General features: G+C 54.9%; 1 protein-coding gene across 1 annotated transcript; it reads right to left on the minus strand.

Moving 5' to 3' along the window:
* Positions 1-27630, minus strand: FCHO1 (FCH and mu domain containing endocytic adaptor 1). The gene is made up of 28 exons (XM_082621692.1): positions 27584-27630; positions 22704-22748; positions 21907-21977; positions 17231-17322; positions 15871-15945; positions 14597-14738; positions 13271-13423; positions 12925-13029; positions 11779-11877; positions 11590-11686; positions 10460-10504; positions 10267-10345; positions 9504-9528; positions 9055-9112; positions 8387-8565; positions 8280-8304; positions 7908-7959; positions 7249-7340; positions 6596-6871; positions 4614-4726; positions 4417-4504; positions 4153-4261; positions 3278-3433; positions 2831-2963; positions 2190-2389; positions 1489-1544; positions 811-975; positions 1-254 (listed from the first exon to the last, which is right to left on the minus strand). The coding sequence occupies exons 3-28, from the start codon at positions 21931-21933 to the stop codon at positions 232-234; spliced, it is 2664 nt and encodes an 887-aa protein (XP_082477818.1). The 5' UTR covers positions 21934-21977; positions 22704-22748; positions 27584-27630; the 3' UTR covers positions 1-231.

Consider the following 27630-nt stretch of genomic DNA (forward strand, 5'->3'; position numbering starts at 1 on the left):
TTTATTTAAAGAACATTAAAAGGCCAAGGACCTGCATGAGAGTTGGCATGAGCAGGAGTGGATCTCAGGTTCAGCCAGACTGAGCGTTGGGATCCTCTCCATGGAGTCAGGGCGTCAGGGGAGGCCAGGGTGGGGGACCCTCGGCTCTAGCAGGAGGGCCAGGGAGCAGTCAGTGAGCACCAGGACGCAGTGCAGAGCTGGGGCCAGTGGTGCTGGTCGGCCTCTGCAGGCTCAGCAGCTCACCAGGTACATCCCTGTGGAGGCAGCGTTGTGAGGGGTGCAGGGGGGGCCCTTGCCCCTACCGTGGGATCCCCCAATCCTCTTCAAAACACCCCTGTAACTCACTGTTCCCACTGCCCCATGGACCCCAGCAGCCCCTTGTGGGGACGGGAGAATGGGGGTGGGGATGGGTGCGCCAGAGGGGCTTCTGGCTCCCTGCCTTGGGTTCTTACAAGGATGCCGGCCAGGGGACACTTCTTTTTTTTTTGGCTGCACCCGCGGTATATGGGATCTTAGCTCCCCGACCAGGGATCGAACCCATGCCCCCTGCAGTGGAAGCTTGGAGTCTTAACCACTGGACCGCCAGGGAAGTCCCGTAGGGGACACTTCTTGATCCCTCTCACTGGGGCCCCGACCACCCCTCTCCACCTGTGCCCCCCATCTTGGGTCTCCAGGCCCCAACACCCACCTCTCCTTTCCAAACACCCCAAATACCTCCCCCACCCCCACACACTGGCAGAAGCAGGGAGTGGGGCTCAGAGCCCGGCCTGGTCTTGGCTCCGGGGATGCAGCGGCAGGGCGAGGGCGTACCTGTGGCGAACCTTCTCTTTACCAGTGACATGCGGTAGCCGCTCCCCACCAGCTCCAGGTCCACGCCGGACAGAGTGGCCCCCTCGCTGGTGAACTGAGCAGCCACAGGGCTGGGTGTGCTGGGCCCCGAGCATGGCTCCCAGCTGGCAGACAGGTGGCCAGAGCCTGGGGAGGTCTGAGGTCAGCTGTGTCCTGTCCCCGACCCCAGTCCTGCTGTGACCTGGGCTCCTCCTCAGCCCTGAACCCGAGCCTTTTGGACTGTGGCTCTGTCTGTTCCCTTTGACTTCCTCTTGTGTCCTGCACCCTTTTCCTTTGGCCCCACGGGGCTGTGTGTGGTTTGCAAAGGAATCTTGCCTCAGGGCCTTTGCACCTCTTGTGCCCACCCCTTGGGATGCCTTCTCCTCCAGCTTCGTCAAAGCCCTTTCAAGCTTTCCTTGATGCCTACACTGCCCTGCTCCTAGCACATCCCAAATCCTCCCCTAGTTTGTTTTAAAAATTTTTTTAGTTCTGTTGCGCAGCTTGCGGGATCTTAGTTAACCAATGAGGGATAGAACCCGCGCCCTCGGCAGTGAAAGTGGAGTCCTAACCACTGGACTGCCAGGGAATTCCCTCTCCCCTAGTTGAAATAAGCCTCTCCCATTTGAGACCCCCAAGACCTTAAGCACAATCATAACTCACCCCCTGTCTCGGACACATCTGGAAGCTTCCATAGGAGCCGCTTCTCCTCCAGATTCCTGGCATCAAGAGAAGCTTGGTCCGGTCTCCACCAGAAAGGACATTGGGAGCCCAGGGTCCCAGCTCAGTTGCCTCTTGGCTACATGACCCGAGAAAGCCGGGTCTCCTTCCTGGCCTCAGTTTTCCCATGTGTGAAATGGGGATGGGGTATGGAGCAGCTGGTTCCTGAAGGCTCTACAGCCTTGCAGCACTTTTAGATGATGCATTCGGCCCTATAAATTTGGCTTCTTGGTGACAGGTTCTACCTTTTGTACAAAACAAAGGCAACATTGTGCAGGGACTAAAAGCCAGGGACCACGAGTGGGTGGCTGGGTTGCAATCCTGGTGTGACCTAGGTGACTTAGCCTCTGTGTGTCTCAGCTCCCCCTCCATAAGTGGGGATGACGGTGGCCAACCCCTTGAGGGATTGCTAAAAGCCCCGAGCCTGTCAGTGTGTGCAGAACGCATGGAACGAGCCTGACGTGTAGGAAGCTCTCGGTGTCAGACATTATTATTGCTAGTAATATCACCCTTAGCTCCAAGCAAGGTGAGCCCACAGTGAATGGTCAGGCCTAGGGTGGACCCTTCAGTTGGCATATCAAAGGGAGCTCTGCTAGGTTCTGGGGGCACTGCTGAGCTTCCCCAGGCCTCCCACACGCCCTCACCAGGTGGCAGCCGGCTGCAGGCGGACGTTGGTCACAGGCTCCCCTACGGGCAGCAGGATCTGGACATTGGTGAGTGGCGTGGGCACGGCCGTGGCACCATGCCGGTAGCTGTACTCCACCGAGACCTGAGTGAGGGTCGCCCCGCACTGCCAGTGGGTGCTCAGCTGCAGAGGCACGGACTGGGGACCAGGGCGGGAGAACTAGGGGAAGGGAGAACAGGAGAGAGGACACAGCTTGAGCCATCCTGTCCTGCCACACCGCACACTATTCAGCCACACTGCCCCTGCCATGCCACCCGCCATTCAACCGACCTGACTGCACTGCCTAGGACACCCCAGGGGCTCTTTGTGGATGAGAGGCTGTGTTACAACACGTCTCCAGCAGAGGGCAGACGAGTGCCCCCTTCTAACAAAGTCTTGGGGACAGGTGCCAGCTGCCAGGTCCTGGGATCGGACCTCTTCTAATCTGCATGATGGGGCCATCTGCACTAGTGGAGGCCAGGCCCCCCTACACTGCCCACCCCGCCTACAGCTCACCCCACGCTCATTGCTATCAGCCTCCATTTCTGCTGCCTGCTCACCCTGTCCCCACCCACCCATCCCCTCCCTGCCCCCTCTGCCCCCACCATCCACCTGGCCCACCTGGTACCGCAGCAGCACTATGTTGTAGTAGGAAGCAGCTGGATTCTGTTCTGCCTGACGCTGCAGGGTCTCAGTCAGAGCCGCCATGTTGAGCCAGAAGTCTTTGGTCTCAGGGTCACTCTGGGAGGGGTCACTGCAGAGACCAGGAATAATCACCCCAGGCCTCGGGAGATGCTGTCCCAAGGGCCTCCAGCATCCCACCTACACCAAGGGCTTCCTAAAGATGCAGATTCCCAGGCTAACCTTGGGACCAATAAAGCATAACTCCCAGGGAAGGGCGAGGGTGGGAAGCAAAAGACAGGAGAGTGAGTTTCAGAGAGGGAGAGCAGCTTGCCCAGGGTCACACAGCAAATCCCGGGAGGCAGAACAGGAATTCAGAGCCAGGGTGCTCCTGGCCCCCACCAGTCCCTGGAACCCCCTAACTTTTCTCCCTTTCCTCAACAGTACCTGAAGAGCAGGTCAGCATTGGGATGGAAGTGCTCAATGGAGGCCGTGTGCACGAGGCGGAAGCTGAGGACCGGTGGGGGTGGGGTTCCGCTGAACACACGCACGATACCAGCAGGGAAGGTCATGGTCAGCTCCCCAGTTACTCGAGCCAGGCAGCTGGTGGGGGCGGGTGGTGAAGGCACTGGGCATTGGCTCAGGGCTCTGCCTGGCACCTCACACTCCCCTCTCTCCTAGTTTCACTGTAGCCTGTGGCTCACCAGGTCCCTCAGAATCAGCAAGGCTCTGATCATGGCCAGCCTCCCAGCCCCAGCCTCCACCTCTTGTGTCCCTGCCTGGACAGCAATCCAGACACCAGGAAGAATCCACACTGGGCTGAAGGAGACAGGAACACCCCCTTCTCCAGTTCTCTTTTCCCCAGGTCACCAGGAAGCTCAAAGCAAAACATTCAGTTTTGTAACTGTCCTCAGCTTGGGTTTCCGGTCCAATACTCTCCTCCTCTTTGTGGCTTGGTCTTAAGGTCTTTTCGGCTGGGCACCGCCCCCAGATTATCCCTGGTCCCTCAACTCACCCTTAACCTGCCCCCTCCACGGGCCTGGCCTCCGGTCTTGCTCCCTTCAGTTTGACGCCCACAGCAGCCTCAGAGGAGTTCCTCTAAACCGTGGCTACATCAATGCCTAGCCCTGCTCAAACGCCTTCCATGGTCCCTACAGCCCTCAGGATGGGTCTGGTTGTTCAGCTCAGTGTTCGAAGCTGTTCCACGGTAAAGCAGATCATGAAACCCATTTGAAAGCTGTCTCTGCTGGAACCTAGATGCACAGCCCCCAGGGAGCCCTGTTTGCCTGTCACCATCTGCACTGTGCCCCACCACTGTGTACCTGGGGTTGTGGCCACGGAAGCAGGCGTGGACATACTCAGTGAAGGCAGTGGCCACGGGCAGGGCATCCTGGGAGCCCAGGACCACAGGGCTTGGGCCCCGGGAGACTCCTGGGGGTGGCAGGGAGGGAACGAGGGACAGGCAGAGTGAGCACAGGTCTCAGGCTCCAGAACCCACCCGCTGCCGACACAGCCTCCATTGTATCACTAAGCCACACACCCGGACCAGAGAAGGTGAAACTGAGGCCCAGAGAGGACCCACGTACCATGTCCTGCCTGGGATGAGAAGCTGGGCCGTTCTGGGATGGTGCTGGGGGCTGAAGAGCCCAGTGGGGAGGGGCTCAGGGAACGAGACTGGAAGGAAAGAAGATAGGCCGGCCTGTGAACACCCAAGCAGCAGTGCCCCGATGCTGACCCTGGAGGCGACCCCCAGCCCAGCTCCTGCCACCCCCCCTCACCCTACCAGGTCCCCGTTGCTGCGCATAAGGGGATAGGATGCTTTCCTGGAGCGAGGTCTCCGGGGTGGGGCTGCCAGGCCTTCCCTGGCTGCAAGGTCAGCAGGTACAGGCATCAAGTCTGGGGAATGAGCATAAGAACAGACATGGCTGAGCTGCTGCCTGGGCCTCTCCAACCTCCCCAGGGGAGGAACTCAGCCCCAAACTGGGAGTTGGGCTTATAGGAGGAGACCCCCTGATGGTTGGGAGTCCTAGGGCTACAGAGAAGGTGCTGGACAGGACTGCAGACACCATCTGCAACCCTGAGTCTCCCAGACACTACACTGGTGGCTCAATAAGGGGTGAGCTCCCCATCACTGGGGGTATGCAAGCAAGGGCTGGATGCTCAGGAGGTAGGCACTCTACGGGGGGGTGGGGATTTGGCAGAGGCATTTTACCCAATATTCGGCAGTTCCAAGGGTAGTCTCCCACCCTGGCTTGTGTCTGAGTCACACCCTTCTAAATTAACTAATCATGGTGTAACAACTAGGTTCCCCTCGCTCTCTTGCTTCACTAGTGTCCCTGCTTTGCTCCATCTACAAACGCTTACTCGTCCATCTCCCCTCCTACCTACACCCCAGGCTGTGCCAAGGTTCTCAACAGGGTTGGATCCTTCATGATGCTGGGCCGCCCTGCATACTGTAGGGTGTTGAACAGCCTCCCTGGCCTCCACCCCTCAGACGTCAGGTATACCCCGCCCCCAAGTGGTGACAATCCAGTAACAGTGGTGATATTGCCAAGTGTCCCCTGAGGGGCATAACTGGCCCAGCTGAGAACCTTAGTTCTACAGTGAAGCGCAGACAACTTTATCTGTCTACACTCATGGTCTACACTCACTCCCCTGAGCCCTCCCTTGAACCAGCTCCAATCAGGCTCTTTAACCAAGGATGGTACCAAGCCCCCCACCCCACCCCCCGCCACCCCGTCACCACTGCTGGGGACCTCATGTGGTCACAGCCCACAGTCCCTCTGACTCAGGCCCCCAGGAGCCAACCAGTAGGCAATCCCCTCCTTCCTCCCCCCTCTAGCCCTGCCCCTGCTCCACCCCGGGCGCTCTCCTACCCTCTCCCTGGGCAGCCTTCCATCCCACTTCATCTTGATGATGTCTTCATGCAGCTGTCCACAGGGTGCTCCAGACGGGCCTCCCCCATCCACCTGCCATCTAAAGGCCCAGCCTTGACACGCCCCCACCCCAGCTTCTTCCGCCCCATCTTCCCTGCTCTTTCTGCCCTTCCCTCTCCTTTCAGCTGCCCTCAGGCCCTCTGCCCTGATTCCTCTGTTCTCTGGGCCCCGTGACTGTCTGCTGGCCTTCTCCCCACTGTTACCCCATCACCACTTACCTGGACTCACCTCCCTCGTCTCTGGCTCTCATCCTTGCCTACCAAGCGGTCAGAGAGAGCCTGCAATCCGAGCAGGTCCCACCCCTTCTTTGCTCACAGCCCTCCCTCCTGTGGCTCCGACCCTGCTAGGGGTAAAACTCACATTTCTCCCTGGGACCACCAGCCCCCACCTGATCCCATCTCCCTGCCAGCATCTCCCCCTCCACTCCCTCCTTCTCCCTGTCATCACTCTGTTCCACCCACACTGGCCTCCTAACTGTTCCTCAAAGGGTCTTGCCTGCTTCCACCCCAGGACCTTTGCACAGGCTGTGCCCTCTGCTGGGAATGCCCTTCCCCCCCATGTCCATACGGCTGCATCCTCACCTCCATCAAATCCCAGCTCAGATGTTCCCTCCTCAGGGAGGCCCTACCCTTCTGAGTCCTCACCAGGCACCTGCCACCTCCTGCCTTGTTAAATATCCATATCACTATTGTCCCTGCAAGGGTGAGGGTTTCTGCCTGCCTGGGTCCCAGCTGTGTCCCCAGCACCCTGTTCAGACCCTAGCCACATTAGGTGCTCAATCCTCCCCCAGGACTCAAATAACTCTCAGACTAGGTGTGGAGGAACTCACCTCCTCCAGCCACAGCCTCCACCCCCCAGGGACCCGGGGATGGTGCAAGGGGCTGTGGTGAGTCCGATGGCAGCAGGGGCTGCGTTCCCCTCGACTCTCGGGGCGGCACCCTACAGGTAGGTGGGCTCTGTGGGGTGCCTGGGCGGGGAACCCAGGAATCTGGGGAGGGGCCAGGTGCCGCGTGGGATGGTGAGTCCAGGCCGGAGTCCTCCACGTTCTCGGGCGACGAGGAAGAGAAAGGCGAGGGGCTGGAGGTGAAGCCGAGACTGCTAGAGCCTGGGGAAGGGAAGGGGGCAGCCAGCTCCAGACCCCTCACACGGAGTCCCGTCCATCCTCCCGCAGGCCACGCCCATGTCGAGGAAGGCCCGCCCCCATTCGATGTCTCCTCCACCCCAGGCCATGCTCTCTGGCTACTTTCACCTCCACTGATGCCTGCCTATCCACTCATTGTCATCCTCACTCCCACGAAGGCCACACCTTCTCGCCGGCTCCGCCCATTCATGCCATGGCCTCGCCCACCCCAACTTTGACCCACAAAGGACCCCCACGTCCTCCCTCCGGCCTGGCCCAGGGTCCTGAGCCTCCTATCCTTGCAGTGGCCCCACCCTTCCTCCTGCTGGCCGCCCATGTCCCCGAAGCCCCAGCCCCGTCACCTGTAAAATCTTCATGGTCAAAGGCGGACTCTAGGGGAGGCCCAAAGAGGTTCTTGGAAACCTGCTCATCTGATTGCAGCTTCTCTGCATAGCTGGGGACAGGGAATGGACAAGAGGGGTGTTTCCATGCTTCCTCCCACTTCAGGACCTTTGTACTTGCTGTTCTTGGTCTTGAGCTCTGTTCCCCTAGATCTCCCTACGGCCACCTCCTGCTCCTCTTCAGGGCTCAGCTCAAAGTCCTCCCCACCTCCCCTGCTACCCCTCCACCACGGCCCCAACTAAAGTCACCCACTCCTATTTTCCATCACATTGCCTGCTTTAGTTTCTTCACAGCACTTGGAAAGCATCGAATATGCTCTAACTTATTTACTATTTAAAAAATCTGAGCCTCTAGAATGTGACTCTGAGAAGGAGGACCTGTCTTGGTTATTTATCTCCAGAACCCAGGATAGCACAAGTACACATAAGGTGCTCAATAAATGTTCATCAAGTGAATGACGAAGTGGTCCCTCAAAGATGGCACGCCCTTAACTCCCCGCCAGGATAAGAGAAGGGGAGTCAGAGACATGGGGAGGCAGCAGGGGAGGAGGAGAGAGGCAGGGATGGCCCTCACCTGCCCACTCAAGTGGGCCCAATGCCCCACCTCCCATGGAACCCACCTGCCAGCCCTTGGGGCAGATCGAGGCCTCTGTAGTTTCCCAGAAGTGTCCCCTGCAAGAGATGTACCTCCTTGAGCCTTTCTGTCACCCAGCCTGCACTGCTTCCCACTCCACACACCAAGGAGACCAAGGTTTGGAGCTGTCTAGTCAGCTGCCCAAGGTGACCAGCAAATCAGGCAGAGAGGGGTTCGAACCTGAGCCAACTTGTCTCCAGCTTTTGGCTTCTTTCCCAGCCCCAGCAATCCCTTTTGGCTCTCATTTAATTCTCATAATGACCCCATTTTATAAAAGGAGATCAGAGTGGGTAAGCAGCCTGCCCCAAGTTACACAGCAGAGTTCGTAAAACTGAAGACCCCTTAACAGGCTACTCACGTGAAGAATGGCGTTTCATGGTGCCCTGTGGACAAAGAGGTGGCATCAGGTCGGTGGCATCAAGCCAGCCCCACCTGCCCCCCACACAGCACCTCCCCACGCCTCACCCCTGGGCCAGGAGGGAGGATGAGGCTGCCAGCTGTGGCCCTAAGCTGTGCTGCGGCTGCCTTGGGGCTGCAGGGTGGGGCCCGGGCCGGGGCGGGCTTGATGTGCACGTAGAATTTGCGGGGCTCCTCATCGTCAAAATCGGAGTCGCTGGATGAGAAGCGGGAGGGCTCCGCTGTGCGTGCACTGCAGTCAAGGGGCCAAGCGGATTCCAACACGGGGTTTCCCTCCAGTCAGCCCTCAAATCCATCTCTTCCTGCTCACATCCCTTCGAGGCGCTGCACAATTCCATCTCTCACCACTTGCCTCCCTTGCCTCGACACCATGTATTTGCCATTCTCCTCCCCCCACAAGCCTTCATACAAGCATGCCCTGTCCTAACTAGCAAACTCCTATTCAGCTGCTAAACCCCAACACCGGTGACCCCCTCCTCCAGGAAATCCCCTTGGCTCCCCCTCTGGGGTAACCAAGCTCCCCTCTCTCCCTCTTGTTCAGCCCTGACCCCGCAGGGCGCAGGGCGAGTGTCTGCATTTGAATCTGCTTGGTTCACAGCTGGAGGCTCCCCTCAGGATGTACACAGAGAGGGCTGCTAATGGTGGGCGGATCACTGTGGACAGAGCTTTGTCCTTGCTGTGCCAACAACTGCCCCCAGAAGGCGCCAGGAGGATATTGTTCTGGGTCACATCAGGCCGGACAGTGAAACCTTCTTCATCCACCTCTGGACATGTCTGGGGGCACAAGTGGTGAGTTAGTCTCTCTGGTACCAAACCTCCCATCTCACCCTGCCATGCCCCCCTCCACCTGTGGGCCCTGACTCAGACCGAGAAACAACCCCAATGGCAATAACGATCTTCTCGCAGTTTGTGGGCAGGTTCTTGGGGGAACAGAACATGCCGCAACCTGTCCTGAGGGGCAAATCGAGGCTAAGAGGGGACATTGGTCCCTCCCACGTGGTCCATGGGAGTTTGCAGCCACAGTGGGATTTGAAACTGGTCCCTAAGCTGTGCTACCTCTTGCCCCTTGAGCTCCAGGCTTGGCTTCCAGGCCTGGGCGGCGGGGCCAAGGTGGGATGGACCCCTCCCACTTGCAGTCCAGCCTGGCCCCTCCCATGGCACTCACCCCTGAATCGGGCTCCAGGGAATCTCTGGGAATGCAGAAGGAGGTGTCAGTGTCAGCTCCCCCACCTCCTCTGGCCCTCCCCTCCGCCCCCAACACCGGACACGGAACCTGGGGCCAACCCCTGGGCTGCTATGTTGTCCTGAACTAGCCCTGCAGGTGGTGGGAACTTGGGGCTTGCTTGGGGCCGGGTCGGTGAATCTGGAGTTAGCTGAGCATGGGGTGTTCTCGGTCAACTTGGGAGGAGAGGAACCCTGGAGTTAGTCTGAATGTAGGGCTCACCTTGGCAGGGAAATAACGGGGCTAGCCTTGGCAAAGAAAAGAATCCTGGGCTAGCCTGGGCAAGGGTAATCCTGGGCTAGCCAGGGAGACCATGGGCATAGGGAAGAAAGTGATACTAGTCTGGGCAGGGGGACTCTTGGGCTCATCTTAACAAAGCAAGAATTGCCAGGCTAGATTAGGTGGGGAAACAGTAAGGCTAGCCTTGACAAAGGGAGAAGTCCTGGGCCAGCCGGGGAAGGGGGAACAGGCAGGCCCTGGTCTAGTCTTGGCAAAAGGAGAATTCTGGACTAGCTTGGGCAGTGGTAATATTGAGCCAGTCTGGAACAGAGGAGGTCCTGGCCTAACCTGGGTAGAGGGACTCCTGGGCTAGCTTGGAATACGATTCTCCTGGGCTACCCTAAGCAGGGACCTTCGGGGATACCCTGGGCAGGGGGAGGGATCTTGGGTTAGCCTGGGCCAGGGCTGGGTTGGGGTGTTTCCTCACACAGCTGCAGGCGGCTCCCGCTCCCGCCGGCTCAGTCCTGGGAGGCGAAAGGCCTTGGCTCCCCGCAAACGTTTCATTGCTGAGGACAGATGAGGGGGATGCAGCTGAGCCCTGGGGGGTTCCCCTTCCCATTCAGCTCTGTCTCCCTCATCCCTGTGGTCCAGCCTGGGCGTCCAGGCCCAGACGTACTTGCCTTCCTGCAGGGCAGCCGCACTGTACGCCTCAAAGTCCAAAGGCCCTGAAACAGAAAAGATTGAGAAACTCAGCTGGGCAGGGAGACTGGGCCTGGCAAGGGTAGCAGCATACCTCTGGCCACACAATGGCACCTGGATTTGAGCTCAAGACCAGTCAGGGTCCAGGGCCTGAGCCAAGATGCTGAACCAGCCCCAGAGATGGTCATGAGTGGGATGGGCCAAGTGTTCTGGTCCTGCCTTGGATGGTTGCCACCTTGGGATGGACTGGAGGGGGCGCTGCCTGAGTTATTTCTTCTACCTCCAGCATTTCTGGGTGGAACTTGGGTGGTTCAGGGGATGGACCATAAGTCTGTGAGGTGGGCTGAGCCTCAGGTGCCAGGATGATGACCTGGGACTCTCTCTCAAGGGTGATGGGGAGCCATAGAGGTTATGTGAGCAGGAGCAGGGCATGACAAACCTGGAACCAGTGAAGGGCAAGAGTGGGGGCCCACACAAGGAGAGGTGGCCTGAGCTGGTGCTGAGCTATAGAGACAGGAGGGAGAAAAGACAGACCCTAGTGGTTGACTAGAGCTAGGGATGTAAACTGTGTACCAGCATCTACTGAGTGCCTACTATGTGCCGGGTACACACTTTGCCCTTTATCTGCATCAAATTACCGAACATTCACAACACCATTAGGTGGGGGTTATTATCATCCCCACTTTACAGATGAGGAAACTGAGACTCAGAGAAGGCAAGACAGACGTCCAAGGTCACACAATGAGCGACAAAGAACAGACACAAACCCAGATGTGACCCCAAAACTTTTGCTCTCAATTCTTCCTCAACTCTGTATCTGGACATTTTCAAATTGGTCTTTTGCTCAACAACCCTCAGTGGCTCCCTTGGGCCCTCAGGGAAAAGTCTGAAAGGCTGAGCTTGGCATTCAAGGCCCCTCTGGTATCCAGGTGTAAGAGATTTACACATAAGATCAGGCAGCAGATCCTCTTCATCTGTGGGCTGCTGACTTAGATTTGTCATCAGCCCATTTTTCTGATGAGGAAAACGAAGCCCAGAGAGGTTCATTCTCCTCCCTCTCATTCCTTCCCTACAGCTCCACAGCCCAACCCCCACAGATGCCCACACTCACCAGGCTTCTCCTGGCCTGTGCCCTTGCTCTCTGCAAACTTCCTCAGCAGCATCTCCACGCTGATGTTTTCTATGTTCTGCTTAAACTCCTCATGTACCTGGGCCAGGCGGACGGAGTGTGTAATCAGGCAGGGCCAAGGCCCTCTTGCCCAGAACCCCAGCTTCATTCCCCAGCCCTGGCCCCACTCACCTGTCCAATCTGCACATGGGTGTCCTCCACTGAGTGAGCATAAGAGCCCAGCAGTGCCTTCATTTGCCGCAGGTGGGTCTCCTCCATGGCTTGGAAGCGCTGAGGCAGGAGGGGAGGGGCAAATGGGAAGGTGGGGCCACAAGGAGTGGCTATGTGACCCAGCCTGACCAATCAGGATGTTCCAATCCCCTGGCCTCAGTGATTGGTTTGGGGAAGAGCTCTGGGACTTTTGCTGGAACCATGGAAAAAAACACTTTCATACCCTGAGTCAATGTGTTGGTGGATGCATGTGGGGGCTGCTGGTGGCTACTTTGCTACACACACACACACACACACACACACACACACACACACACACACATCCGGGAGGGTATGTCTGCCTGGGAGTAAAGCCCTCAGGGAGAAAAACAGACTTGAGAAGCAGAGAGGCACAACTTCCTGCCAATGCCATTGGAGCACCTGGATCCAGCCATACCTGAAGCTCTGCCCCCTGAACTTTTCAGTTCCCTGAGCCTATACGTCTCCTTGTCAGTTTGAATGAAGATTTCTATCACTTGCAACTTTCTATCACTGCAAAATCAGAAAAAAAATCTGATTCTTAATCCTGAGATCCCAATCTGCTTTTCAAACATTTGGGTAGACAGAGACCCAGAGAGGTGCAGTGCCTTGCCAAAGGTTGCAGAGCTGGTGAGAGATGGAGGCTGGACCAGGAATCCAGGCTTTTCAGCCACCATGACATGTCAGGAGACTCTTGGCTTCTAAACCCTACACTGTCTTCTTCAAAAACCTCATCAGTGATAATAAAAATAATACTACTAATACTTCATAGAGTGGTTTCTATGCACCTGGTACTAGTCTGAAAACTTCACATATGGTGACTCATTTAATCTTCACAACAATTCTATGAGTCAGGTACTATTACTGCCCCGATTTTACAGGTGGGGAAACTAAGGCACAAAACTGATTTATTTTTTGAAATAATAATAACAGTAACAATAGCTAAGTGGCTCTAGAATTCTACGGCTTTAAGCCTGTGATTCTAAGTCTTCTGGAGTCGAGGGTTTGGAAGGTTCTGGACTTTTGGGGCCAGAGCATCCTGGGCCCAGGAATGTGTAGGTCTCCAAGGTACAGATGCCTGGTTCTTACCAGAGCTGAGTCCAGCATCTTCTGCTCGAAGTCAGCACGGGCTGAGTTGTACTTCTCCACTGAACGCCGCAGGCTCTCTGCTGCCTTCTTGGTCTTAGTCTCTGCCTAGGAGGCACAGGGAGGGGACGGAGTTGAGAGGGTGACACTCAGGGCACTTCCCCCGGCCCCATCCCCCAGCACGTAGACTCCTTGGGGTGCCCAGCATGTATGTGGTTCATGCAGGTTCAATGACCATCGCTCTGTGATATGTTTTCACTCTCCCAGCAGGCAGCTCCGTCACCCCTCAGCAAATTCCTCTGACCTGGGTGGGCCAGCGGTGGCTGGGGACCTGCAGCTGTGTGCCCACCTTGTCCATCTCCTTCTGGCTGGTGCTCTCCCTCCGCAGCCGCTCCTGGTCCATGCAACGGTTCAGGTAGTTCTCGCGGGACTTGGGCAGGAGCTGGCTGACGCCTGCAAGGACCTGCACAGCGTCCAGGGTGCCCACTGCTTCCTCTTTGCACTGTGGGGGCGGAGAAGAGCATGCGGGCTACCTGAAGCCCCTGCTGGGGTGCAGGACCTGAGCAGACCCCAGGTGTATGCCGTGAAATTCCCAGCTTCCCAAACTCTGTGGGATTCCAGGTCCTAGAGAATACTTTTTCTGAGTATTCTATGAATTTCAAAAATTTTAACTCTTTAAATAGGTAATATTTACACATAATTCACATTTCAGAAAGTTTTAAGGGATGAGTTCAGGTAAAAACCTCCATTACCATGATACTTCTCCAGAAATAACTGGCACGTGGACCATCAAATGTGCCCATTTTTTATGACAAATGGCAACAGTCCATACTGTTAAACTCACTGCTTTTTCCACTTAGTAATTCATTCCCAAGATTGTTCCATATCAGCCTGTAGAAAACTTCCTTGTTCCTCAATTTTTAAAAAACTGTGGTAAAACACATATAACATAAAAGCTGCCATCTTAACCATTTTTAACTGTACAGTATGAAGTACTACCAACTCCCTTTTTTAACAGGGGTTAAAAACCGCAGACTCAAGACTTCCCTGGCGGTCCAGCGGTCAAGACTCTGCACTTCCGCTGCAGGGAGCGCAGGTTCGATCCCTGGTCAGGGAACTAGGATCCCGAATGCCGCAAGGTACGGCCAGAAAACAAAACAAAACAAACCAACGAACAAAAACCCCTGCAGATTCCAGGGATCTGTAAATGCAAAGCCTTTATAACTCTAGAATTATAAGCTTCAAACATTTTGGGATCCCGAGAGTCTAAGGTCTGACTCTTCCAGAGTCTAGAAACGTCAAATAACAAGATCTGTAGCCCCTGATGCTCTAGATCAGGGGTCATTTTCACACATCACAAAATATTCTTCTTTTGATTTTTTTTTCAACCACTTAAAAATGGAGAAATTATTCTTAGCTCGAGGGCTGCACAAAAACAGGTGGTGGGCTGGATGTGGCCCGCGGGCCGTAGTTTGCAGATCCCTGCTCTTGAATTTTGAGACTGAAATTCACCAATGCTCAGGTCTGTGAGATTCTGAGTTTGATGTCGTGGAATTAACAGAATTCTCAGAGGCACACACCAGGGGCTGGAGGTTCCAAGGCCCCAGAAGTCCTGGGATCCTGGGAGCCGCTGGCATCCCCCATCCACCAGCCTTGTGGTACCCACAGCACACACCTTCTTGTGTGCCTTAAGCTGTTCCTCGCTGTAGCGGAGCACGTCCTTGATGAGGTCCTGCAGCTTCCGTGTCAGCTCCAGGTGGCAGAGCGCCAGCTTGTCTGAGGAGACTCGGAAGACCTCCCAGAGTGGGGCGAAGGTCCTGGAAACAGCTGGGGTCACACATCCCGGGCCCAGCAGGCCCAGCTCCCCAGGGACCCCTCATACAGCATCTAATGTGTGCCGGGCCCTGCTAAGCATGAACACATATGAATTCATTTAATCCCCACTGCAGTTGTGTGAGGTGGGCCTGTGGCAGATGGGGAAACTGAGGCATGGGAGGCTCCATAACTCACCCAAGGGCCCTCAGCAAATGAATATCAGAGCTGGAATTTAAACCCAGGCCGAGGCCCCGTAGTCCTCTGTCTGGACTCCAGGCCCCACCTGATACTCACAGGAAGCTGAGACTCAACCTGCCCAAATCAAGTTTGCGGGGCTTTCCCACCTCGACAGAAGATCCCTCTGGCCTCGCCACTGCCTTCGCTCTCTGCTGCCGCCATTTCGGCCCCCGACAGAACCTTTGCCCCACAGGAGCCACAGGGAACTTTGCAATGCCAATGGAACCACATCACATCCTGGTGTAAGAGTCACCTGTGTGTTGGGGCCCTGTGGCCCCTTCCCTCTATTTCTCCCCTACTTCATCTCCACTTGTCCAGGCCCTGCGGCCATGCCAGTCTCTTTGCTCTTCCTTGAACATGTATGGTGCGTTGCTATCTCAGGGCCTTTGTACTAGCTGAGCCACCTGCCTGGGTCTGTGTCCCGCAGACACCCCCATGGCTGATTCCTTTGCATTATTGAGGTCTTGGCTCCAGAGATAGTGTCCAGCCTCTAATGCTCCTATTTTGTTCTCTTCCTAGCACTTTTCTCCCTGGGAAAGGATTTTGTTCATGTTTGTGGTTAACAACCATCTCGTCACACATCCCAGATGTACACCTATGAACAGGGCATGAAGGTGATGGGAGGCTTTATCTGTCTTGATTGTCCTGGGCCCCCTGGTGCCTTGAACAGTGCCTGGCACACAGTAGGTGCTCAGTAAATATCCAGTGAATGAATGAATGAACTAGTGAATGAATGAACTATATTCCTTGGTCCAATTAGCCCCATAAGCAGGAGGATGACTCCCTGGTCCACATATCACAAGCGTGAAGAGATGTCCACCCAACGGCAGGCTCCTGTTGCCCCCCCCCAGCGCACCACACCCTTGGCCACTCCTGCCCCACCCAGAGCCCACTCACCCCACCGAGGTCCCGTTGCTGGCCAGCTTGGAAAGTTTTGCCATCGCCTTCGAGTAGGTCTCTTCGATGGTGGCCCTGGGTAGGAGGACAAGGCAAGGATGGGGAAGGTTCTGAGCACACTTGGAAAAGGCCCCACACCCCTGGGCCTCAGTTTCCCCATCTCAAACATCTGAGCAATGTCTCTCCAGGAGAATGATACAGTCCCCTGACAGGGGGAGGTGTTCTGGAAATTCATGGGAGAGGTTTTAATCCTTAAGTAAAACATCGGTAGTAGTAGCAGCAGTAGCAACAGCAAATAAGCATATTTTTAAGCACATAATATAAATGTTTTGTATGCTTTGTCTCATTCAATTGCAGAAGACAAACTCTTATTTCCTTTTTCCCTCTAGACAGACACTGCTAAATGCCTACCTAATATCCACTCACATTTTCATCCTAATAGAACCTCAGTTTTGTTAGGGGTAGCAGTGTGCCCAGTTAAAACCAGTTACCCATTGGGGTATTTTCTTTTTTTTTTTTTTGTGGTACGCGGGCCTCTCACTGTTGTGGCCTCTCCCGTTGCGGAGCACAGGCTCCGGACGCGCAGGCTCAGCGGCCATGGCTCACGGGCCTAGCCGCTCCGCGGCATGCGGGATCTTCCCGGACCGGGGCACGAACCCATGTCCCCTGCATCGGCAGGCGGACTCTCAACCACTGCACCACCAGGGAAGCCCATTGGGGTATTTTCTGAGAGAGGCACCCATGGGGTAGCATAAGCAACAGTGGATGGATCCAGGGTCTGAAGGCCCATAAAATAAAGAGTGGCCCCTCTCCTGTATGGCTGTGACAGGTCCCACGTGACAGCCACAAAGAGAAAAACCTGGTTAATAATCCTTTGGACTTTCTGCCCAGATTTAACGGGCGTTCAGCTGCTGAGAAGCTGGGGAGCAGAGGCTGCCTTGCAATTTGAGTTTATTATGTTTTCTCAGACGTTGGAGCATTGACATGCTGAGATGTAGATTATTTCATCATACATGATTTTTCTTTTATCATACTCAGGGCCCGAGATTGAGTTTTCAAAATTCTCCTTGTAAGTAGGTCATATTAGCGTCTCTTCAGGGGGAGGCGTTAGAACCTGGTGATTGTCATTTAAGATGGGCCATGGGGCTGACAGTGTTGAGAACCGTTGGTTTGGAGGGTCTTCAAGCCCATTTGGTTCCTGGAGACCCCAGGGGCCTGGATCCTTTCTGGCAGGGTGTGGTGTGGTGGGAGGATGGAATGGGCAAGGAAAAAGGGGGCACCAGGGTTGGGGCACAAGATGAGCATGGCTGTGTGGACTGTGGGACATGGCCATGGGGTGGGTGGGGCTTGGGGACCTCACCTCTCCCGGATGAAGTCGGCCAGCTCCTTGGTGGAGATGGGTCCCTGCTTCACACTGTGGTACAGGACCTCAAAGCCATGGTTCTTCTCTCCCTGCAGGGAATGGGGGTGGAGATTGAGAAAGGGGATGGAGAGGACATCAAGGTTACCTAGCAACAGGGGCTGGGCTGAGGAGCTAACCAGAAGAAGTCCATCCTCTTGGTTGTAGGGATTGGTTCAGGCCTGAGCCAGTCAGCCTGTTGCATTTCCCCCTGGTCACAAGGATTGGTTCATGGCCCTTAATTTGGTCCAATCAGAAAGAAGCCTGGGAGAATCCCCTGGCGGTCCAGTGGTTAGGACTCTGCGCTTCCACGTCAGGGGGCCCGGGTTCCAACCCTGGTCAAGGAACTAAGATCCCACAAGCCGCAAGGTGTGACAAATAAATAAATAAATAAATAAATAAATAAATAAATAAACAAACAAACAAAATTTAAAAATAAATAAAATTAAAATTTAAAAAAAGAAAGAATCCTGGGATTTTTCTCCCATAGTTGAGGGAGAGACATTCTCATTCACTGGTTGTCTCTCTCTGTCACTATCTTTCTGTCTCTGTGTGTGTGTGTATCTCTGCCTCTGTTTGTTCCTTTCTCTATCAGTCTCTTCCCCTGTTTTTCTCTCTATCTTTCCATAAATGATTATGTGGTCACAGGAGATACTGGAAACCAAGTGGAAACCATGAACTTTAGAAAGAAGCTGAACCTGAGAGGGTCTGAATAAAAAGTGTGTCAAGTAGAGTTGCTGGATCAAACCAACCCTGAAAGCCACACTACTGCACAACTTTTCAATTTTATGAAATAATATGACCCCTGTTGCTTAAGTCACTGTAGTTGTGTTTTCTGTTCTCTTCAACATGAAAACTCCCTCTCTGAGGACCCCACAAAGCAGGATGCAGGTCTGACACCTCTCTCAGGACCCAGCAATATCCAGTACAGGGTGGGGCACAGAAAGGGCATTTCAGATTGTTGAATAGGTGGACAAAAGTTATTTTGCTCTTACCTGGGACTGGTGGGAACAGAGCCTCTACCCTGGTGCCTGCTGATGCCTTGCACCAAACCTCTTTCCTCCTAGTTCTGGGGTTACCATGGTGGGAGAGGCCAGGGCTGTGCTGTGTGATCCAGATCAGTCACTGACTCTCTCTGAACTTGTAGTGGCTCCTCATTAAGATGGGGGCAGGGAGTCACCTACCTCTCATATGGGGATGAAGTAAACACCAAGATGATCCACATCACGGTCCCCTGAAGCCCCAAAGGCAACCCTAGTTTTTGCTGATTCATGGTATTACTTAGTTATCATTTTGCTTTAAGGTTGCTCGTTTCTTCTCCAAATATATTGATTTAAAAGGGCAATGCTTACCACTATTCTCTTTTTTCTTTTTCTTTTTTTAAATTTTTTCTTATTTTTAGGCCACACCACACAACATGTGGGATCTTAGCTCCCCAACCAGGGATCGAATCCATGCCCCCTGCAGTGGAAGCGTGGAGTCTTAACCACTGGACTGTCAGGGAAGTCCCTACCACTATTCTAAGTGGAAAGCCAGGACCCCTTGCCATAATGAAGGGGACGGGAAAAAATAAGGCAATGACTATGTTTTAATGCCAGCCAGAACCTGTCACACGTGAAAGGCAACATGTCTGAACACTGAGCTGTCAGTTAAAAAGGGTGATCAGCTGGGGTCGGAGGGAAGTAGAGATATTTTAGCACCAAATGGGGCCTTGTAATTAGACTGAAAGAGGAAGCTCGTGGAGGGAACCAATGTTATTTAATTCCCAACACAAATCACTAAAGTGACCCCTTTGGGAGCACTTCACAGACCCTCTGGAAATGATGGTTTCCGCCATCCTCCTCCAACTTGAGGGGTTCACCCTCCCAGTTACCTGGAAGCTTGAAGGATAAAGCCAGAAGTCACCACCAGATAATCCCTCTTGCTGTGCAAATGGAAAAATGGAGGCTAAGACTGGGAAGACCCAGGACAGCCTCTTGGCCTCGCCAGCAAACAGCAAATGGTGCAGACATGCTGCTCTTTCCCACCACGGTATCTTTGCTGGGGCTGTTACTGTCACCTGGCTCACTAGCCTGCAACTTTTTCAACACATCCAAATTCTTCCACCTCTCAAGGATCACTGCCAGGCCCTCCTCCTTCAGGAACATTCTTAGACCCTCCTCAGACCCCCACTTCCCAACATTCATTGTTGATCCCTCCAGCTCCCCAGGAATATATTTTCTCTCTTCTCATGTCTAGAATTATATTTCTTTTTTTTTTTAATTTAATTTTATCTTTGGCCTCGGCTTACGGGATCTTAGTTCCCTGACCAGGGATTGAACCTGCACCCTCGGCAGTGAAAGCACACAGTCCTAACCACTGGACCGCCAGGGAATTCCCTAGAATCGTATTTTCAAGGCTCAAGTGTCAAATCCTCCTTTTATGCACTGGGTCACTCTGAGCCAGTGACTTCACCTCTCTGGGTCTCAGTTTTCTCATCTGACAAATGGGGACAATGACAGCACTCACCTCCCAAAGGTCTTGGTGAGATGAGGCTGGTACAAGACATAGGGCCTCCTGCACAGTGCTGAGGGCTCAGCAAACAGCCCCAGCAGGCCCCCGCCCACCCTGCCCAGGGGATCCTCGGGTGAGGCTGCACCAGGCACCGCCGCCCAGGCCAGCATCTGGAGCTGACTCAGAGCCAACTGCTGGCCTGTTTCCCAGACCTGGCAAAGCCCCCAGCAGTGTCTGGCTCCCTCAGGCTGGGCTGGCAGCCGAGGGTCCTGGGAGGGGCTGTCTCGGGCCTGTGTCTTCTTTCAGAACTTCTGGACTCCAATCTTGCTCCCACGCCAGCCCCAGAGAGATCTTTCTAATACAGCTTGATCATGTCCCTCTCCTGCTCACACTTCCCCCGTGGCTCCCCAGTGCCGTCCATGCCTCCAGGCCTAACTTGGTCCAACAAGACTGGGGCATCCCTGTCTGGCTTGATTTCCCCTGACTGGAGCCTCCTTCAGGCCAGTCAGGGCCCCAGCGTCACCCAGCAAAGAGTCACCAATACTAACAATAGATTAAAAAAGAAACATTAATTAAAAGAAACAGACATTCTAGGGGTACTACCTTAGTCCTGGGGAAGCAGGAGTTTCATCCCTCTTTCCCAGATGCAGAACCTGAGGCTTTGAGATGCAAAGCCACCTGCCCAAGGGCTCCCAGAAGAGCCCAATTCAAATCCCAAACTCAAAGCTCTTATCCACTGTGTACCAGGCTATCTTTGGAAGGAGGAGTTGGGGGTGGCTTCTATTTTCTCTTTGCTGGTCTGAATTTTCTGCAGCGAACTTGCATACCTCATACAATGAAAAAGAATTTAAAAGAAATGTAGGTGCCGCATGCCATTAAGAGAAATTTAAAATAAATGTAGGTGCCGCTGTCAGGGTTCCAATACTTGGGCGACCACCGATCCTCAAACGGCTCAACAGCCCCCCCCCCCACACTTACACAGATCGCCACCAGGGCCTCAGAGAGTGGCAGCCCTTTGATGGGGTCACACAGCCGTTCAGAGGCAAATCCAGGGACTCTGACCCTTGGGAAGGAGGTGGAGATCCGTCCCCACCCCATCCCGCAATTGGCAAGGGGATGCAGCCCCTCTAAGAAAGCAAGTGCTAGTAAGAGGAGCCCCAGCTGGGGAGGGAGAATGGCCTGTTGCCATGGGCAACCAGTTGCCTAGCAACTGGGCTTCCTCTGCAAGCTCTGGGCCTGCAACTGAGGAAGGGGCTTTCTGCCCTGGTCCTTCCCTGATTCTCCTGTTCACACATCCTCTGTGGCTCCCCATTAGCCTAGCTCTGCGGGAGGAGTCCTTGTGCCCTCAACTGGCCACCCAGTGTCACACCTCTGGATTTCTGCCCAGGCTGTTCCCCCTGCCCAGAATGTCTTTTTGACATCCTGGAAAATCAGCCTTCAAAGCCCATGGCAAACACAGCTCTGTGTCCTTGCTCCTCCTCTGGGCATACCCAAGGCTGGGTTCAGCCCTGACCCTACAAGGCTGGGTGTATCTTACTGGCTCTGTGTCCCCCAGACTGGGGGCTTCTCAGGGTCAGGGCTTGGATGGAATCTCTTGGCGGCTCCAGCATCTCCCAGAGTTGGCTGGGTGTGGGGTGGTGGTGACAGGGAGGGAGGGAGGGAGTGAATAAAAACAAGTCTGTCTCACTTGGCTCCTTGAGTCACAGTATGTGGTCCCCAGCCTGGAGGGCAGACAGGTGAGCGGGTCCCTAGGGGTCAAGTGAAGAAAACCCCCCAACTCTCCAGGATGGGGAAGATGTGGAAATTCCCTGGCTGGAATGATCCTGGATCCTGAAAGTTCAGTCTGACCCTGGGTTTGAGCCCTGACTCTGCACTTTCTCACTGGGCAACTTCAGGTGAGAGATTCCTACTCTGGGCCTCAGTCTTCCTGTTCAACCTGTGACTTGCCCGAGATCACAAGGCCTATGACATCTGGGGGTATAGATTCAAACCCAGCCTGACTTTTCCCACCTTAACTTCTACCCCCTGCAGACCCTCCATCTGCACAAGACTCTGCCCACAAGCCCCCAGGTCCCTCCATCTCCATAAAAGCACCCACAGCCCTTCCAGGAGCCCCCACCAAAGTAACAGTGGATCTTACTTACCCAAAAATACTCCCCAAAATACGACATCCTGATGGCCTCTATGGAGACCCCCGAAGGCTCCCGTCTGGTGCCTGTCTGAAGAGAGAGGCAAGTTTGAGCTGTAGTCATAGCCAGCTCGGGCCTGAGGAAGGGAATTTCCAACTGCTCTCCTTGTGGAGGAGGGAGAAAGAGGATGGAGAATGAACCAAAAATCCCAAGGCTGGGAGTATGCCAGGGCCCCTGAAATGATACAGCTCTGGGCATGGTCCTCAAGTAGCTCCCAGCCTAGGGGGACAGAGCTGGATACAGATGCCCAAGCCCTGGGGGGTCAGACTAAATGAAGAGATATGGGCTAGGGGAGCCTAGACTAGAGGAAGGGGCATAGGGGTTGGGGTTTTTAAGCATGAATAGGAGTTCACGGTCGGGGATGGGTAGAAAAGCTCTAGGCCATTTCACAGATGGAAAAACTGAGCCCTGCCCAGAGGGGAAGCTACTTGCCAAGGTCACACAGCCAGGAGACAGTGGATTTGCACTCGGGCCAGCTGAGTCCCAACCTGAGCACTCAGCCCCACGATGGGCAGCTCCTGTGGGAAGAGGGTCTGGTGAGAGGTGGACACTGGGACTGTGATCGGCCACATGGCAGTCGGGGTCCTTGAAGTGTCCCTAAGGTTCCCTTGGGGTCTCCTGAATCCCTCTACAACAGTCCCCATGTCATGCACACTCCTGTGATGGAAAGCTCATCCCTCACCATGGTGACCCAGCTGACACTGGTGGCCCCATGAGTCCCAACCCTACCCGCTGGAAGCCAGTATGTTCACCTGGTATCTGAGTCACTGTCCAGCTCTGTGCCTCAGTTTCCCCATCTGCAAAACAAGAGGGAATGCCTAGAAGGGGTCTTGCTGGAGGACCCCAGGCCTCCCTGCAGAGGGGGCAGGGCCAAGCCACCAGGCGAGGGAGGGACACTTGGTGTCCTTGGCATGTTCTTGACGTTGGGCTTGTCACTGGAGCCCGCAAGCCTCATCCATATTTCATGACCCCACGGGCAGCTCAGCAGCAGCTGGGAGCCCAGGAGGCACAGTAGCAGCAGGGACGGGGCTGGTGACCGCAGGATGGGAAAACTCCCTGGGCCTCACCAGGAAAGAACTGAGCAAGGACCTTGGACAAAGCTGCCCTTTTCTGAGCCTCAGTTTTCTAATCTTGAAAGTGAGTTTAATTCGACCCATTATCAGCTAGCCCCTGGTCACTTGACTTCTGTAAGTCACCCAGCACCCACCATGTGCCTACCTGGCCTGGACAATACCAGGGTCCATGAGATGATTCAGCCCTGGGCCTGCTCCCTGAGGAGCCCTCAGTCTAGGAAAACAGAGCTGAACACAGATACCCCAGTCCTGCAGGGTCAAAGCTGAACCAAATGGAGGAACAAGGACTGGGGGACCTGGACTAAAGGAGGGGGCATGGAAGTTGGGGTTTTAAAGCATGAATAGGTGTTCACCAGGCAAACAATTATTTGATTCAACAAACATTCCCAACCACCACCCTGTGCTGGGTGATGCTGGGGCCCCTGAGAAACTCTAGCTCCTAGTGTAGCCCCTGAGGAAACCCAGTCTAGCTGGGGACATGCTAAGCTGACATCCCAAGGGGGAAAAGCCCTAAATTCCCATCTCATTTCTTAGTTTCTGGTTATGACCTAGACCCTGAGCATCTCCAAATCCCTTAGAGTTATGTTAACTGATAAGGGAACCACTAGTCCCATGTGGCAACTTAATTTTAAACTAAATAAAATTATATACAGTTAAACCCCTAGTTCCTCAGTTGTGCCAGTCTTGTTTCCAGGGCTCAGGAGCCACATGGGGCCGGTGGCCACCCTACTGGAAAGCACAGATGAAGTTCTGCTAGACAGTGCAGCTCTAGAGGATCCTAGGAGCCACCGGGCCCAAGTTCCCCAGAAACCAAGCATGATGCTACTGTTTTTACAAGTCCCATTAGATGGCCCCTCCCCCAACACATACACTGAGCACGAGTGTGTGTGCGGCACTGTGCCCAGCTCTTCACAGGTACCACACATTCATTCAGCCTTCACAACCACACCGCAAGGCTCAATCCCAACTTTACAGATGAGGAAATTGAGCCACAGAGAGGTCACTCACTGGCCCCAGGTCACTATGATTTTGTCCCTGACCTGTCTGCAAAAGAACTCCTGTTCGAAACTTCCACACTTGGCTCTGGATCTCCATCTTCCCCCAACCACCCTGCCATCCCTCCTGCCACTCAAGAGTCGTAATGGGGGTCAGGGTGGCAGAGCAAAGGGTGGCCCTGCGCAGGCCCCAGCCCGGCCCAGGAAGTGACACCTACTGTTTCTCCTGAAACCCGGGCCAGGTAGAAGCGTTTCCCTTCTGCTCCTGGGCGGGGCAAGGGGGGGCAATGGGGGCCTCCTGGCCTGGGCTCAAACTCACCAGACAGTGAATGGGGCCAGAGCCCCTGTCAGCTGGGGAAGGCACCAGGAGAGAGCCACATGGCCCCTGCCACTTCCGTTAGCACCAAGCAGAGGCCCCTGTGCCTGGGGGACAGGAAGCTCACCCTGCCCCGCCCACAGCCCAACCGCCACCTCCCCTCCCCCTCCAGACAGCACCCATGGGACCTCCCTGGCACCGTGCAGGTCCTGGGTGGGTAAGCTGAGGCCCCTAGCCGGGGCTATTATTACCGAGCAAATAACCTTCACAACGATTGTGAAATAATAGTACCCACAAACTGAGCACCAACCCTGGGCTAAACATTCCACACCTCACCATTGGGAGGTAGGCCAATGATGCCTGCTTCACTGGGGGGGAACCCAAGACTCAGAGAGGGGAGTCCACCTGCCCAAGGTTGCACAGCCCATGAATGGGAGCACCAAGACTCGAACCCAAGGCCGCATGAGGACGTTCATAGGCCAGAGGCACTTTTGCTTTCATGGGCCCCTTCCTCCAATAAAAAAAGAGAATTTAAACTATATTTTACAATTACATTTGGCATAGAGACGAATATATTAATACCATATATTAAATGTTTTCTTTAACCCCAAAACTTGTTTTTTTTCCCCCTTCTGATTTTAAAAGAAGTTAAAACACCTTTACAGATCCCTAAAATATTGTGCCTGAGACATGGTGGTCACTGTGTCTGATGAAGTCAGCCTTGCGTGAACCCAGGTCTCCCAGCCTCCACAGAGCCAGGGCAAAGCCCAGAGATGGACAGGGACTTGCCCAAGGTCACAGAGCAGGTTGTCAGTGGACCTGGATGTCCCCATCCTCTGGCTGCTGGAAGTGGGGAAGAGTCCTTCTGGGAGGTGGCTGACACAGGCTCTGGGTGCTGTCCAGAGATCCACCCTCCCCAGCACCAATTCCCAAAACCTTGGGGCTTCTTGCCGGTTCAGCATTAGAGCAGGTCTCGGAGCAGATAAAACAAGACAGGAACCAAGTCAGCAAAGAAGGCAGGGCTCATGTTCCTGATGGGTTGTCTGGAGCTCCTGACCTCTCACTTGGTGGCCCTGGGCTGCCCCTCACCTCTCTGGGCCTCTAAGGTTCTGCGAAACAGGATCTGTCATTTTGTTCCCCCTTGGACTCCAATTTGCTCACAGTAGGGCCAGTTTGGGGTTTTTCTCTTCCTTTCCTGTGACTGGCCGCTTGGCTATGCTGTTTCAAGGACCAGCTCTGTCATGTGCTTCCTCCGCTCTAAGGCTGACCACCAGGGCTGTGCCCATGTACACAATCTGGCTTGATTCTCACAGTGGCACTTGGAAGCAGTGTCTCAACTCAGCCATTACCCCAATGAGGCAACTGAGGCACCAGCCCCATGTCACACAGTGACTGGGTTGTGAACAGCATCTGAGCTCATGCTCAGGAATTTTTCAGTCCTCCCGCCCTGGTCTCCTCCCTCTCCAACACTTCACTTGGAAAACACTTATTGAGCACCAACTGTGTACCTGACTACCGAGCTCTGGAGACACAGCAGCCAATACCCTTGCAGACTCCCCTCTCTCCTACCCCTGCCCCAACCCGAGTCAGCTGTTGACCCCATTTATGCTCACTAATTTTGTAATTAGTATTATAATTACAATATTATAATGATTATAATATTGTATGATAATGATTGTAGTATTATAATGATCATGTCTGCATTTGCAGCACTCCCATTCTCACAGTCTGCTCTGATCTTCCAATGGGGATTCAGCCCATTTCACAGAAGAACACATCAAGGTGCAGAGGGGCAAAGCCATGCACAGGAGAGCTGGATTTGAACCTGAGAGCATTGGACTCCCAGCCCCACCACAGGGAAAGAGCCCCAAGGGATAGGGGATAGACTGGCCCAGTGCCTCCCACCTCCTCCTGCCCAGGATCCTGCCCAGGTACCGGCTTTGCCCCTGGTGTGGGTGAAGGCATGTGGGTCAGGGTGTGCCCCGGGCAGTCCAGTGGGTGCGACCAGGGTGGAGGAGCTCCTGTTCTGATGATGGCAGCTTGGCAATATGTTTTATTGTCTGGCAGAGCAACCCTTTCAGCAATGCCAGAATGTGACCATCAACCCATTTTGCAGTGCAGTAAACTGAGGCTCAGAGGCCAGCAAGGCATATGGGGAGATCTCCAAACCTATTGCTCTCTCTCCTCCAACCACCAACATCTTTAGCAAAAGGGTGGAGTTACATGTGGCAAAAGATGGGGTGGGTGGGTTTCAGAATCTGTAGAATACAGGCTCCAAAGCCCACTTTCAAATAAAAAAAAAAAAAATCAAGGCTCAGGGAGGTCTGTCACCTGCCCAAGGTCACCAGTGAGTCAGGTCCATCCAAAGCCACCTCCAGGTCCCCACTGTGGCTGGGGCAGGCGAATTCTGGGATCCGAGGCAGATGGAGGGGCCACCCACCCCCCAACACTCCTCCGCACTCCACTTGCAGCCAGCCTCCAGCAAGATCCTAATTTACGATTTATTTTAATCCCTGGGAACAGATGCTCGCTGCCCAACCCCACTGAAGCAGGGACCACCACCAAGTCCATGCTCTAAGTCTCTCTAAGCCTGGCCCGGCCTGGCCTGCCAGGCAAGGGACCCCACACTGACCCCTCGCTAGAATTCCAAACTTGGGGTCCCTGCAGAGGACGCCAGTGAAAGGCCCCTCCACCGCCCATCCTTGTGCTCAGGGGGCTGGAAAAGGGCACTCTAGAGGAGGGACCAGGGGACCCCCAGCTCCTCGGCCAGGCCTAGATCGGGGTTCATAGCAGAGAAAAGGGGTTCCTCGTCTTGGTCCCCAGGGGTCTACAGGCCAGAGCTGGGAACAGGGAAATTGGGACCCGTTTCGGCTGTCCTGGGTCCCAGGCTGGAGGGAGAGTGGCGTCCGCATCTTTGCCCCGGAACCTAGACCCAGATCCAGGCTTAGAATAAAGGGATCTGGGGAGGGGTCTCGCTTCATAGCTGCCCCGCTGCACGCTCCAGTTCTAGGCCAGGAGATGGAGGATTTGGGAGGGGTCTCTAGCTCCCTTCGCGGATCCCCGATTATCACGGGGGAGCGAGGGGAAGGACGGGGCGCCCATTGCGCAGCCCCCCCACCCCCTGTTCTCCATCCCTCACACCCCGCCGCGCCTTTGACCCCCGGGGCCGCCGGGCTGCCAGGCGCGGTGCGAATGGGGGGCTGCGCGGACCAGGGGGCTTCGGGGGGGTCTCGGTGAACAGCACTTACCTCCCGAGCTCGGGTCGAGCCCCGCGCCCGCCGCCACCTGCGGCTCG

The sequence above is a fragment of the Mesoplodon mirus genome, assembly GCF_964341445.2.
Source record: "Mesoplodon mirus genome assembly, chromosome: 5".
Taxonomy (NCBI): domain Eukaryota; kingdom Metazoa; phylum Chordata; class Mammalia; order Artiodactyla; family Ziphiidae; genus Mesoplodon; species Mesoplodon mirus.

Coding starts and splice junctions, on each gene's coding strand:
- FCHO1 (XM_082621692.1), bottom strand. CDS start 21,933: ATGTCGTATTTTGGGGAGTATTTTTGG. Junction 10,505..11,589: donor CACAGGCCAGGAGAAGCCTG/GTGAGTGTGGGC, acceptor TTTCTGTTTCAG/GGCCTTTGGACTTTGAGGCG. Junction 4,505..4,613: donor TGCGCAGCAACGGGGACCTG/GTAGGGTGAGGG, acceptor CTTTCCTTCCAG/TCTCGTTCCCTGAGCCCCTC.